Here is a 15,625-nt window from a genome sequence, read left to right as displayed (position 1 = left end):
GAGACCTCTGGAGAAGCTAGGTCTATAACAAGGAGGTAGTCATACTGTATTACTGGGCTAGTAGTAATAACACCAGAGACCTCTGGAGAAGCTAGGTCTAAAACAGTACACAGGTCCTTTGTGCTGTTGTCCAAAATAATAACGAAAAGTTAATTAAATTTTGTTCAGTGAAATAAAATTATTTCAAAATTATTTCACAATGACACAAAACGTTAAAAAAAAAACATTTACAGCAACGACCAGATTACTGTATTGACCACAGAGGCAACAAGATGTGTGTGGATTGGGCACCAAGACATCGAAGCTTGAATGAACAACGGGAATCATCTCTATGTTTGTGTCCTAAATTGCAGCGTATTCCCTATGTAGTGCACTACTTTTGACCAGAGACCTATATAGGGAATAGGGGGCCATTTGCGGTAGGGAATTAGTCTACTTGTTTGGTAATTTGTTGAGGTATTGCTGCAGCTGCTGGACAGCAATAATAACCAGAGAATGATGACCGTCTTCCACTGTGTCAGAATGAGATGGAGCAGGAGGCGATGCTGTCAGAGGGAGGGCAGTGAAACAGACGGGTCTGTCCTGAAGCCATGGGTCTGGGATGGGGGTCACCTGGGGGTTACCTGTGAGCCCACACGCCTGTCCTGTAGCAGGGGCGCCGTTTGTTGGCATGGGGATGGTAAAAAGGGCCGAAGCGTTAAAGATGGACCTTCGGAGGAAGCGACGGTGTCTGCAATGGTGAGCGCTGCAGTGTACGTGATGCGCTCTAGGAAGTCCATAAGCCATGCATACAGTACGCACAGTCTGAACAACAGCATGCCGATTAAAGTAACACCAACAGAATGGGGCAGCTAGCTACTGTTAGCATGGCTAATACTGGAACACCAACAGAATGGGGCAGCTAGCTAGCGTTAGCATGGCTGATATTGTAAACCCACTGTTGGGGCAGCTAGCTACTGTTAGCATGGCTGATACTGTAACACCAACAGAATTGGGCAGATAGCTAGTGTTAGCATGGCTGATACTGTGACACAAACAGAACGGGGCAGCTAGCTAGCATTAGCATGGCTGGCTGATAGCTAGCTGTTTAGCTAACAGGTACAAGATGTATGCATGTTTGAAGCAGGCTGCAGGAGAACCCAGAGGCAGCCACAGCACCAGGCCAGGTGGGGCGAGGCGGGCGGAGCGGTGAGAGATGGAGCGTAGTACGGTAACGTTACTGGCGGGCGAGGTCAAATCTGGCTTACCCTAAACGTCCCCCTCACACTTAGCCCACACCACACTGACTCCCCTGGCCTCACACGGCTGGTACACAACATAGTAGCAGGTAGAGCAGAGCAGGGGAACAAGAGAATCATGAATAGAACACAGGGACACAGAGAGAATGACTGGTATTGATACTGACAGGTAGAACAGAGAACCTCATAGAATATTAGAATTAGATTTCTATGGAACACCTCAGATCATAATTATGACATCAGACAAGAAGTAGGCCTATCTGAGTGACCACTTCTTCAATAAGCCTGGTTGCCAGTATGTTTCTGCTCTCTTGCCAACTCCTTGTGGAATTGCTTGCCAATGTGCAATGGGGTTGGAAAGAGCACAAACAGGTCTGGGACCAGCCTAGAATGAGCCATGTTTGTCCTGAGAGAGTAAGCATAGAATTAGAATGACTAGAATAGACATTCCCCTTTCAAGTCAACATTCCATGATGAGTGGAACAATGTTGGCTATATTCATGGATTGCACGTTGCGTCACAACATCATTATGAAGATTCTCTTGAGCCCTGGTGCCCGTCTGAAGGTCAATGCATTGACAATGGACACTGATGAAGATCTAGCCTAAAGTGCATTATACTGGGCTTGGAAACCCAATGATATTTCAAAAGGAGACAAGCTATTAGTAAGAAAACCTTTTCTTATCACTGTGATGAAGCCAGATTGACCTTAGATGCAATATAACTTTACCTAGCTGGCTGAGATTGAGGGACAGTCCTGGGTTTTTGCTAGCTAACGTTAGCATTGCTAGACATTTCTGACTAACTTTGATAGCTAATCTCTCTAAAGTGAATTTGACGACATCCTAATGATGGCAAACTTGTTTCCTACTAATTATTTGCTGACAACATCGTCGTATTTCCAGGCCACTATAGTGTAATCTATAGTGTAATTTAGACCAACCAGTCATTAGCCTTCGTTCAGAATGACTGGGCGTCACTCCACTTTCAGGCACCACAACGGCTGAGGCGTTCATAACAACGCACGATGCGACCAAATGACGGTGAACACTGTCAAATTGCCGTGGTATGCGGGGGGTTTGTTCTGTTCTAGTCATTCTATTTCTATGCGTGTGGGACCTGGGACCTACCTAGCTCTGGCGTACTGTATGAGGGATAAACAGAGAGGAAGCACATGATGAATCTAATGGAAACGTCCATACAAGCAGAACATCGCTATGCTTCCCTGATGTTTCCTCACAATACTTAGAAACATCAGCACATAACACAAGCAATGGATACATAGTGTAGTTTTCTCTCTACAATGTGCAACAAAATCTTAATATTTACAACATATTGTTCTTCTCGGTTGACTGCGTCTGTCTGTCTAAATAAAGGCCACCGTTATTCAATAATACATTATTTTATAGAACGGGTGAGTCAGTAGCGATAGGATGCTGATTTCCCTAGTCCTACTAGCTACACCTGTCCACCGTCTCCATTGGACAGCGCCACAGCCAGTCTGAGAGCCGGACGCGGCTGCATCGTCCCTGACCCCACCTGTGGTGGTTGGGGCGGTGGTAGTGGTGGTGTCGTTGCCGTGGTTACGTGATCATCATGTTGTTTACCTGTGGACATGCTCTCCCCGGGGGACAGTCCGTCCAGGGTGCCCTGCTCCAGGGGCCCAGGGCCAACAGGGGTGGCCCCCGGCTGAGGGACGGTGGGCGGCTGAGGAGGGGGCAGGCTGGGCCTCTGCCGGGGCTTAGGGGTGGGCCGAGACTTGCCCAGCGTGCCAGTCAGAGAAGGGGGGGAGGACAGGGACCCCAGGGACCCTAGGGAGCCACAGAGAGGGGTCTGACCGGGGGAGGAGGCCCCTAGTCCTCCAGGGGCCTGTGGGGGACCGGCCAGTCCATAGGGGGAGGGGGTGCTCGGAGGAGTGGGGGACAGGCTGACCGGCGACGGCTGACCTGTGGACTGGTCCGAAATCCCACCAGAACCACCCGACTGGCCGTACCCAGCTGGAACCTTTGGAGGGATAGGGGCCAGCTTCTTAGAGCCTGGAGACAGAAAAGGAGAGAGTTAACATGAACATGAATATCTAACGTAAATTAACACATCTAAAACTAAGCCTAACTTTATACCAGGGGTTGGAACCGGTTCAGGGAACGGAACCGGTTCAGGGAAGAGAACCGAAAACCGGAAAATAAAGTAATTATATGAGGAACAGAACCCGAACCAAAAACAAAAGGGATCTATACTTTTCCGGAACAGAACCATTATTTTAAAAACATGGGAACCGGTTAATAAAGTAATTTTACGTTCCGGGCATTTTTTTCCAGTCCCACAAAAATCGCAACAAAGAGCCTATGCAAAGCCCTCACTCTGTCACTCAGAAACGTATTCCAGCGTCTGCCTGCCAGCTGGAAATCTTTTCCAGTGGGTGTGGGTGTCTGTAGGTTACCTGCCCCTCTGAAGCAGGTACTGTAGCCTACTGGCAATGTTACAAGCATGATTCAGAAATTATGCGGAGATGTTTAATTGGAGAAGAATAGATTGACTTTTCAATGTTGGTTAAGGATACTATTGTTATCGTGTTTCACATTGGATTTATTAACCATAAAAAGGTAAGACGTGTTCTTAATTCTAGTGCTGCTCTGCACACACAAGCTTGTTAGCTAGCTTGCTACGTTCCTCCATAGAAGCCTCTCCTCTGTAGGCATAATTCTTTGAGCCTAATTCATATAATGCATGTCATAACAAGATGGCCAGCGCTTCAAAGCAAGCTTCCTCCATCATCTCTCACTCTCTCCTCACCCTCAACATTTCAGTTGCATCTTGTGCCCTACGCTGTGACTGGCACAGTGTGTGTCTGTCTTTCATTATGATTAAACTATGCTGTTACGGCAAAATACAATTTGCTCTTAACGATTTTCCATATTCAGAATAAATTGCTTACTCGCTCCACAGCAAGCTTCTCTATCCGCACTGATTGGTGAAGTAATTTAATGTCAAGCTAAATGTATAAAGGAACAGAAAGGAACGATATTATCTGGTCCTTTTGTCTGGTTCCAACCAGTTCAGAACTTTATTTTGCTGGTCAGAACAACGGAAAAAAAAAAAATACATGTTTCTGTTCAGAACAAAAATCGATTGGAAAATAATTTTGGTTCCAACCCTAGTTTTATACAGTAAAACAAATTAATATAAACATTTTGATAAACAACAAATTAGATAAGACATGTATAGTACATGAAGTGTCTGTTTTCTGGATCATGTTGAATGGAGAATCTACATGGAACGTATTTAGGACTTAATCCAGCAACAGGCTCACTATGGATCCTTCTAGAACCCGCTCAGAGTCATACGTTTGCTGTATAGGTAAAACAACAAGAATCCAAAGATATGGATCCGACTGTGACGTTGAACCGCTGACCTTGGCGCATGGTGTGTGGGCTGTGTTCTGTGGAGTGGGGCGACTGGCTGCAGCTCTGCTGGCCAACACCAGGGGGCACCGTCGGACCTGCCACCTGCACCCCCTTGTGACCAATCACTGGAGAGCTCTCCTTACTCCTCAGTGTACTGGTGAAGGAGAGAGGATGTTAGGCTGTTGTCACTGTTCACTTATAGATGTCAAACTACATCGCAACATCATCGCTACAGAAAATGTCCTTCATTTATTTGACCGATATTTTAACAGGGACCACTGAGAATAAGGTATCTTTTACAAGGGAGCCCTTCTTAATTGTCATCATCATCATCATCATCATCGTCATCATCATATAACCTTAATCAATGTCAGTGGTCTCCAACCTACTACATAGTATCTGGGTCTGTTGTGTTGCTGTAACCTACTACATAGTATCTGGGTCTGTTGTGATGCTGTAATCTACTACATAGTATCTGGGTCTGTTGTGTTGCTGTAACCTACTACATAGTATCTGGGTCTGTTGTGTTGCTGTAGTTACTACATAGTATCTGGGTCTGTTGTGTTGCTGTAGTTACTACATAGTATCTGGGTCTGTTGTGTTGCTGTAGTTACTACATAGTATCTGGGTCTGTTGTGATGCTGTAACCTACTACATAGTATCTGGGTCTGTTGTGTTGTTGTAACCTACTACATAGTAGCTGGGTCTGTTGTGTTGCTGTAACCTACTACATAGTATCTGGGTCTGTTGTGTTGTTGTAACCTACTACATAGTATCTGGGTCTGTTGTGATGCTGTAACCTACTACATAGTATCTGGGTCTGTTGTGATGCTGTAACCTACTACATAGCATCTGGGTCTGTTGTGTTGTTGTAACCTACTACATAGTATCTGGGTCTGTTGTGATGCTGTAACCTACTACATAGTATCTGGGTCTGTTGTGTTGCTGTAACTTGCTACATAGTATCTGGGTCTGTTGTGTTGCTGTAACCTACTACATAGTATCTGGGTCTGTTGTGTTGCTGTAACCTACTACATAGTATCTGGGTCTGTTGTGTTGCTGTAACCTACTACATAGTATCTGGGTCTGTTGTGTTGCTGTAGTTACTACATAGTATCTGGGTCTGTTGTGTTGCTGTAACCTACTACATAGTATCTGGGTCTGTTGTGTTGTTGTAACCTACTACATAGTATCTGGGTCTGTTGTGTTGCTGTAACCTACTACATAGTATCTGGGTCTGTTGTGTTGTTGTAACCTACTACATAGTATCTGGGTCTGTTGTGTTGCTGTAACCTACTACATAGTATCTGGGTCTGTTGTGTTGCTGTAACCTACTACATAGTATCTGGGTCTGTTGTGTTGCTGTAACCTACTACATAGTATCTGGGTCTGTTGTGTTGCTGTAACCTACTACATAGTATCTGGGTCTGTTGTGTTGCTGTAACCTACTACATAGTATCTGGGTCTGTTGTGTTGTTGTAACCTACTACATAGTATCTGGGTCTGTTGTGTTGCTGTAACCTACTACATAGTATCTGGGTCTGTTGTGTTGCTGTAGTTACTACATAGTATCTGGGTCTGTTGTGTTGCTGTAACCTACTACATAGTATCTGGGTCTGTTGTGTTGCTGTAACCTACTACATAGTATCTGGGTCTGTTGTGTTGCTGTAGTTACTACATAGTATCTGGGTCTGTTGTGTTGTTGTAACCTACTACATAGTATCTGGGTCTGTTGTGTTGCTGTAACCTACTACATAGTATCTGGGTCTGTTGTGTTGTTGTAACCTACTACATAGTATCTGGGTCTGTTGTGTTGCTGTAACCTACTACATAGTATCTGGGTCTGTTGTGTTGCTGTAACCTACTACATAGTATCTGGGTCTGTTGTGTTGCTGTAACCTACTACATAGTATCTGGGTCTGTTGTGTTGCTGTAACCTACTACATAGTATCTGGGTCTGTTGTGTTGCTGTAACCTACTACATAGTATCTGGGTCTGTTGTGTTGCTGTAACCTACTACATAGTATCTGGGTCTGTTGTGTTGTTGTAACCTACTACATAGTATCTGGGTCTGTTGTGTTGTTGTAACCTACTACATAGCATCTGGGTCTGTTGTGTTGCTGTAACCTACTACATAGTATCTGGGTCTGTTGTGTTGCTGTAGTTACTACATAGTATCTGGGTCTGTTGTGTTGCTGTAACCTACTACATAGTATCTGGGTCTGTTGTGTTGCTGTAACCTACTACATAGTATCTGGGTCTGTTGTGTTGCTGTAGTTACTACATAGTATCTGGGTCTGTTGTGTTGTTGTAACCTACTACATAGTATCTGGATCTGTTGTGTTGCTGTAACCTACTACATAGTATCTGGGTCTGTTGTGTTGTTGTAACCTACTACATAGTATCTGGGTCTGTTGTGTTGCTGTAACCTACTACATAGTATCTGGGTCTGTTGTGTTGCTGTAACCTACTACATAGTATCTGGGTCTGTTGTGTTGCTGTAACCTACTACATAGTATCTGGGTCTGTTGTGTTGCTGTAACCTACTACATAGTATCTGGGTCTGTTGTGTTGCTGTAACCTACTACATAGTATCTGGGTCTGTTGTGTTGCTGTAACCTACTACATAGTATCTGGGTCTGTTGTGTTGTTGTAACCTACTACATAGTATCTGGGTCTGTTGTGATGCTGTAACCTACTACATAGCATCTGGGTCTGTTGTGTTGCTGTAACCTACTACATAGTATCTGGGTCTGTTGTGTTGCTGTAACCTACTACATAGCATCTGGGTCTGTTGTGTTGCTGTAACCTACTACATAGTATCTGGGTCTGTTGTGATGCTGTAACCTACTACATAGTATCTGGGTCTGTTGTGTTGCTGTAACCTACTACATAGTATCTGGGTCTGTTGTGTTGCTGTAACCTACTACATAGTATCTGGGTCTGTTGTGTTGCTCTAGTTACTACATAGTATCTGGGTCTGTTGTGTTGCTGTAACCTACTACATAGTATCTGGGTCTGTTGTGTTGTTGTAACCTACTACATAGTATCTGGGTCTGTTGTGTTGCTGTAACCTACTACATAGTATCTGGGTCTGTTGTGTTGTTCTAACCTACTACATAGTATCTGGGTCTGTTGTGATGCTGTAACCTACTACATAGCATCTGGGTATGTTGTGTTGCTGTAACCTACTACATAGTATCTGGGTCTGTTGTGTTGCTGTAACCTACTACATAGTATCTGGGTCTGTTGTGATGCTGTAACCTACTACATAGTATCTGGGTCTGTTGTGTTGCTGTAACCTACTACATAGTATCTGGGTCTGTTGTGATGCTGTAACCTACTACATAGTATCTGGGTCTGTTGTGTTGCTGTAACCTACTACATAGTATCTGGGTCTGTTGTGTTGCTGTAGTTACTACATAGTATCTGGGTCTGTTGTGTTGCTGTAACCTACTACATAGCATCTGGGTCTGTTGTGTTGCTGTAGTTACTACATAGTATCTGGGTCTGTTGTGTTGCTGTAACCTACTACATATTATCTGGGTCTGTTGTGTTGCTGTAGTTACTACATAGTATCTGGGTCTGTTGTGTTGCTGTAACCTACTACATAGTATCTGGGTCTGTTGTGTTGTTGTAACCTACTACATAGCATCTGGGTCTGTTGTGTTGCTGTAACCTACTACATAGTATCTGGGTCTGTTGTGATGCTGTAACCTACTACATAGTATCTGGGTCTGTTGTGTTGTTCTAACCTACTACATAGTATCTGGGTCTGTTGTGATGCTGTAACCTACTACATAGCATCTGGGTATGTTGTGTTGCTGTAACCTACTACATAGTATCTGGGTCTGTTGTGTTGCTGTAACCTACTACATAGTATCTGGGTCTGTTGTGATGCTGTAACCTACTACATAGTATCTGGGTCTGTTGTGTTGCTGTAACCTACTACATAGTATCTGGGTCTGTTGTGATGCTGTAACCTACTACATAGTATCTGGGTCTGTTGTGTTGCTGTAACCTACTACATAGTATCTGGGTCTGTTGTGTTGCTGTAGTTACTACATAGTATCTGGGTCTGTTGTGATGCTGTAACCTACTACATAGCATCTGGGTCTGTTGTGTTGCTGTAGTTACTACATAGTATCTGGGTCTGTTGTGTTGCTGTAACCTACTACATAGTATCTGGGTCTGTTGTGTTGCTGTAACCTACTACATAGTATCTGGGTCTGTTGTGTTGCTGTAGTTACTACATAGTATCTGGGTCTGTTGTGTTGCTGTAACCTACTACATAGTATCTGGGTCTGTTGTGTTGTTGTAACCTACTACATAGTATCTGGGTCTGTTGTGTTGCTGTAACCTACTACATAGTATCTGGGTCTGTTGTGTTGTTGTAACCTACTACATAGTATCTGGGTCTGTTGTGTTGCTGTAACCTACTACATAGTATCTGGGTCTGTTGTGTTGCTGTAACCTACTACATAGTATCTGGGTCTGTTGTGTTGCTGTAACCTACTACATAGTATCTGGGTCTGTTGTGTTGCTGTAACCTACTACATAGTATCTGGGTCTGTTGTGTTGCTGTAACCTACTACATAGTATCTGGGTCTGTTGTGTTGTTGTAACCTACTACATAGTATCTGGGTCTGTTGTGTTGCTGTAACCTACTACATAGTATCTGGGTCTGTTGTGTTGCTGTAGTTACTACATAGTATCTGGGTCTGTTGTGTTGCTGTAACCTACTACATAGTATCTGGGTCTGTTGTGTTGCTGTAACCTACTACATAGTATCTGGGTCTGTTGTGTTGCTGTAGTTACTACATAGTATCTGGGTCTGTTGTGTTGTTGTAACCTACTACATAGTATCTGGGTCTGTTGTGTTGCTGTAACCTACTACATAGTATCTGGGTCTGTTGTGTTGTTGTAACCTACTACATAGTATCTGGGTCTGTTGTGTTGCTGTAACCTACTACATAGTATCTGGGTCTGTTGTGTTGCTGTAACCTACTACATAGTATCTGGGTCTGTTGTGTTGCTGTAACCTACTACATAGTATCTGGGTCTGTTGTGTTGCTGTAACCTACTACATAGTATCTGGGTCTGTTGTGTTGCTGTAACCTACTACATAGTATCTGGGTCTGTTGTGTTGCTGTAACCTACTACATAGTATCTGGGTCTGTTGTGTTGTTGTAACCTACTACATAGCATCTGGGTCTGTTGTGTTGCTGTAACCTACTACATAGTATCTGGGTCTGTTGTGTTGCTGTAGTTACTACATAGTATCTGGGTCTGTTGTGTTGCTGTAACCTACTACATAGTATCTGGGTCTGTTGTGTTGCTGTAACCTACTACATAGTATCTGGGTCTGTTGTGTTGCTGTAGTTACTACATAGTATCTGGGTCTGTTGTGTTGTTGTAACCTACTACATAGTATCTGGGTCTGTTGTGTTGCTGTAACCTACTACATAGTATCTGGGTCTGTTGTGTTGTTGTAACCTACTACATAGTATCTGGGTCTGTTGTGTTGCTGTAACCTACTACATAGTATCTGGGTCTGTTGTGTTGCTGTAACCTACTACATAGTATCTGGGTCTGTTGTGTTGCTGTAACCTACTACATAGTATCTGGGTCTGTTGTGTTGCTGTAACCTACTACATAGTATCTGGGTCTGTTGTGTTGCTGTAACCTACTACATAGTATCTGGGTCTGTTGTGTTGCTGTAACCTACTACATAGTATCTGGGTCTGTTGTGTTGTTGTAACCTACTACATAGTATCTGGGTCTGTTGTGATGCTGTAACCTACTACATAGCATCTGGGTCTGTTGTGTTGCTGTAACCTACTACATAGTATCTGGGTCTGTTGTGTTGCTGTAACCTACTACATAGCATCTGGGTCTGTTGTGTTGCTGTAACCTACTACATAGTATCTGGGTCTGTTGTGATGCTGTAACCTACTACATAGTATCTGGGTCTGTTGTGTTGCTGTAACCTACTACATAGTATCTGGGTCTGTTGTGTTGCTGTAACCTACTACATAGTATCTGGGTCTGTTGTGTTGCTCTAGTTACTACATAGTATCTGGGTCTGTTGTGTTGCTGTAACCTACTACATAGTATCTGGGTCTGTTGTGTTGTTGTAACCTACTACATAGTATCTGGGTCTGTTGTGTTGCTGTAACCTACTACATAGTATCTGGGTCTGTTGTGTTGTTCTAACCTACTACATAGTATCTGGGTCTGTTGTGATGCTGTAACCTACTACATAGCATCTGGGTATGTTGTGTTGCTGTAACCTACTACATAGTATCTGGGTCTGTTGTGTTGCTGTAACCTACTACATAGTATCTGGGTCTGTTGTGATGCTGTAACCTACTACATAGTATCTGGGTCTGTTGTGTTGCTGTAACCTACTACATAGTATCTGGGTCTGTTGTGATGCTGTAACCTACTACATAGTATCTGGGTCTGTTGTGTTGCTGTAACCTACTACATAGTATCTGGGTCTGTTGTGTTGCTGTAGTTACTACATAGTATCTGGGTCTGTTGTGTTGCTGTAACCTACTACATAGCATCTGGGTCTGTTGTGTTGCTGTAGTTACTACATAGTATCTGGGTCTGTTGTGTTGCTGTAACCTACTACATATTATCTGGGTCTGTTGTGTTGCTGTAGTTACTACATAGTATCTGGGTCTGTTGTGTTGCTGTAACCTACTACATAGTATCTGGGTCTGTTGTGTTGTTGTAACCTACTACATAGCATCTGGGTCTGTTGTGTTGCTGTAACCTACTACATAGTATCTGGGTCTGTTGTGATGCTGTAACCTACTACATAGTATCTGGGTCTGTTGTGTTGTTCTAACCTACTACATAGTATCTGGGTCTGTTGTGATGCTGTAACCTACTACATAGCATCTGGGTATGTTGTGTTGCTGTAACCTACTACATAGTATCTGGGTCTGTTGTGTTGCTGTAACCTACTACATAGTATCTGGGTCTGTTGTGATGCTGTAACCTACTACATAGTATCTGGGTCTGTTGTGTTGCTGTAACCTACTACATAGTATCTGGGTCTGTTGTGATGCTGTAACCTACTACATAGTATCTGGGTCTGTTGTGTTGCTGTAACCTACTACATAGTATCTGGGTCTGTTGTGTTGCTGTAGTTACTACATAGTATCTGGGTCTGTTGTGATGCTGTAACCTACTACATAGCATCTGGGTCTGTTGTGTTGCTGTAGTTACTACATAGTATCTGGGTCTGTTGTGTTGCTGTAACCTACTACATAGTAGCTGGGTCTGTTGTGTTGCTGTAACCTACTACATAGTATCTGGGTCTGTTGTGTTGTTGTAACCTACTACATAGTATCTGGGTCTGTTGTGATGCTGTAACCTACTACATAGTATCTGGGTCTGTTGTGATGCTGTAACCTACTACATAGCATCTGGGTCTGTTGTGTTGTTGTAACCTACTACATAGTATCTGGGTCTGTTGTGATGCTGTAACCTACTACATAGTATCTGGGTCTGTTGTGTTGCTGTAACTTGCTACATAGTATCTGGGTCTGTTGTGTTGCTGTAACCTACTACATAGTATCTGGGTCTGTTGTGTTGCTGTAACCTACTACATAGTATCTGGGTCTGTTGTGTTGCTGTAACCTACTACATAGTATCTGGGTCTGTTGTGTTGCTGTAGTTACTACATAGTATCTGGGTCTGTTGTGTTGCTGTAACCTACTACATAGTATCTGGGTCTGTTGTGTTGTTGTAACCTACTACATAGTATCTGGGTCTGTTGTGTTGCTGTAACCTACTACATAGTATCTGGGTCTGTTGTGTTGTTGTAACCTACTACATAGTATCTGGGTCTGTTGTGTTGCTGTAACCTACTACATAGTATCTGGGTCTGTTGTGTTGCTGTAACCTACTACATAGTATCTGGGTCTGTTGTGTTGCTGTAACCTACTACATAGTATCTGGGTCTGTTGTGTTGCTGTAACCTACTACATAGTATCTGGGTCTGTTGTGTTGCTGTAACCTACTACATAGTATCTGGGTCTGTTGTGTTGTTGTAACCTACTACATAGTATCTGGGTCTGTTGTGTTGCTGTAACCTACTACATAGTATCTGGGTCTGTTGTGTTGCTGTAGTTACTACATAGTATCTGGGTCTGTTGTGTTGCTGTAACCTACTACATAGTATCTGGGTCTGTTGTGTTGCTGTAACCTACTACATAGTATCTGGGTCTGTTGTGTTGCTGTAGTTACTACATAGTATCTGGGTCTGTTGTGTTGTTGTAACCTACTACATAGTATCTGGGTCTGTTGTGTTGCTGTAACCTACTACATAGTATCTGGGTCTGTTGTGTTGTTGTAACCTACTACATAGTATCTGGGTCTGTTGTGTTGCTGTAACCTACTACATAGTATCTGGGTCTGTTGTGTTGCTGTAACCTACTACATAGTATCTGGGTCTGTTGTGTTGCTGTAACCTACTACATAGTATCTGGGTCTGTTGTGTTGCTGTAACCTACTACATAGTATCTGGGTCTGTTGTGTTGCTGTAACCTACTACATAGTATCTGGGTCTGTTGTGTTGCTGTAACCTACTACATAGTATCTGGGTCTGTTGTGTTGTTGTAACCTACTACATAGTATCTGGGTCTGTTGTGTTGTTGTAACCTACTACATAGCATCTGGGTCTGTTGTGTTGCTGTAACCTACTACATAGTATCTGGGTCTGTTGTGTTGCTGTAGTTACTACATAGTATCTGGGTCTGTTGTGTTGCTGTAACCTACTACATAGTATCTGGGTCTGTTGTGTTGCTGTAACCTACTACATAGTATCTGGGTCTGTTGTGTTGCTGTAGTTACTACATAGTATCTGGGTCTGTTGTGTTGTTGTAACCTACTACATAGTATCTGGGTCTGTTGTGTTGCTGTAACCTACTACATAGTATCTGGGTCTGTTGTGTTGTTGTAACCTACTACATAGTATCTGGGTCTGTTGTGTTGCTGTAACCTACTACATAGTATCTGGGTCTGTTGTGTTGCTGTAACCTACTACATAGTATCTGGGTCTGTTGTGTTGCTGTAACCTACTACATAGTATCTGGGTCTGTTGTGTTGCTGTAACCTACTACATAGTATCTGGGTCTGTTGTGTTGCTGTAACCTACTACATAGTATCTGGGTCTGTTGTGTTGCTGTAACCTACTACATAGTATCTGGGTCTGTTGTGTTGTTGTAACCTACTACATAGTATCTGGGTCTGTTGTGATGCTGTAACCTACTACATAGCATCTGGGTCTGTTGTGTTGCTGTAACCTACTACATAGTATCTGGGTCTGTTGTGTTGCTGTAACCTACTACATAGCATCTGGGTCTGTTGTGTTGCTGTAACCTACTACATAGTATCTGGGTCTGTTGTGATGCTGTAACCTACTACATAGTATCTGGGTCTGTTGTGTTGCTGTAACCTACTACATAGTATCTGGGTCTGTTGTGTTGCTGTAACCTACTACATAGTATCTGGGTCTGTTGTGTTGCTCTAGTTACTACATAGTATCTGGGTCTGTTGTGTTGCTGTAACCTACTACATAGTATCTGGGTCTGTTGTGTTGTTGTAACCTACTACATAGTATCTGGGTCTGTTGTGTTGCTGTAACCTACTACATAGTATCTGGGTCTGTTGTGTTGTTCTAACCTACTACATAGTATCTGGGTCTGTTGTGATGCTGTAACCTACTACATAGCATCTGGGTATGTTGTGTTGCTGTAACCTACTACATAGTATCTGGGTCTGTTGTGTTGCTGTAACCTACTACATAGTATCTGGGTCTGTTGTGATGCTGTAACCTACTACATAGTATCTGGGTCTGTTGTGTTGCTGTAACCTACTACATAGTATCTGGGTCTGTTGTGATGCTGTAACCTACTACATAGTATCTGGGTCTGTTGTGTTGCTGTAACCTACTACATAGTATCTGGGTCTGTTGTGTTGCTGTAGTTACTACATAGTATCTGGGTCTGTTGTGTTGCTGTAACCTACTACATAGCATCTGGGTCTGTTGTGTTGCTGTAGTTACTACATAGTATCTGGGTCTGTTGTGTTGCTGTAACCTACTACATATTATCTGGGTCTGTTGTGTTGCTGTAGTTACTACATAGTATCTGGGTCTGTTGTGTTGCTGTAACCTACTACATAGTATCTGGGTCTGTTGTGTTGTTGTAACCTACTACATATCATCTGGGTCTGTTGTGTTGCTGTAACCTACTACATAGTATCTGGGTCTGTTGTGATGCTGTAACCTACTACATAGTATCTGGGTCTGTTGTGTTGTTCTAACCTACTACATAGTATCTGGGTCTGTTGTGATGCTGTAACCTACTACATAGCATCTGGGTATGTTGTGTTGCTGTAACCTACTACATAGTATCTGGGTCTGTTGTGTTGCTGTAACCTACTACATAGTATCTGGGTCTGTTGTGATGCTGTAACCTACTACATAGTATCTGGGTCTGTTGTGTTGCTGTAACCTACTACATAGTATCTGGGTCTGTTGTGATGCTGTAACCTACTACATAGTATCTGGGTCTGTTGTGTTGCTGTAACCTACTACATAGTATCTGGGTCTGTTGTGTTGCTGTAGTTACTACATAGTATCTGGGTCTGTTGTGATGCTGTAACCTACTACATAGCATCTGGGTCTGTTGTGTTGCTGTAGTTACTACATAGTATCTGGGTCTGTTGTGTTGCTGTAACCTACTACATATTATCTGGGTCTGTTGTGTTGCTGTAGTTACTACATAGTATCTGGGTCTGTTGTGTTGCTGTAACCTACTACATAGCATCTGGGTCTGTTGTGTTGCTGTAGTTACTACATAGTATCTGGGTCTGTTGTGATGCTGTAACCTACTACATAGTATCTGGGTCTGTTGTGTTGCTGTAGTTACTACATAGTATCTGGGTCTGTTGTGTTGCTGT

At 43.1% G+C, this 15,625-nt stretch overlaps 1 protein-coding gene across 6 annotated transcripts in view; it reads right to left on the bottom strand.

Annotated features, from left to right (window-relative positions):
• The window catches only part of arhgap44a (Rho GTPase activating protein 44a), a 136,637-nt gene that overhangs the window by 5,647 nt on the left and 115,365 nt on the right, over positions 1-15,625 (bottom strand). For 5 of the 6 annotated variants that reach the window (XM_071395444.1, XM_071395710.1, XM_071395514.1 and 2 more), the window contains 2 exons: positions 4,651-4,796; positions 2,846-3,274 (listed from right to left, as the gene is read on the bottom strand). In XM_071395444.1, the coding sequence (XP_071251545.1) occupies positions 2,846-3,274; positions 4,651-4,796 (575 nt within the window). Of the gene's footprint in view, positions 1-1,247; positions 1,306-2,845; positions 3,275-4,650; positions 4,797-15,625 lie in introns of all 6 variants that reach the window. The other variant, XR_011674503.1, reaches the window with a different exon arrangement.

The sequence above is a fragment of the Salvelinus alpinus genome, chromosome 1 (genome assembly GCF_045679555.1).
Source record: "Salvelinus alpinus chromosome 1, SLU_Salpinus.1, whole genome shotgun sequence".
Classification (NCBI taxonomy): domain Eukaryota; kingdom Metazoa; phylum Chordata; class Actinopteri; order Salmoniformes; family Salmonidae; genus Salvelinus; species Salvelinus alpinus.
Note: the sequence above shows the minus strand (reverse complement) of the source record. Positions and strands in the feature narration are given on the sequence as shown.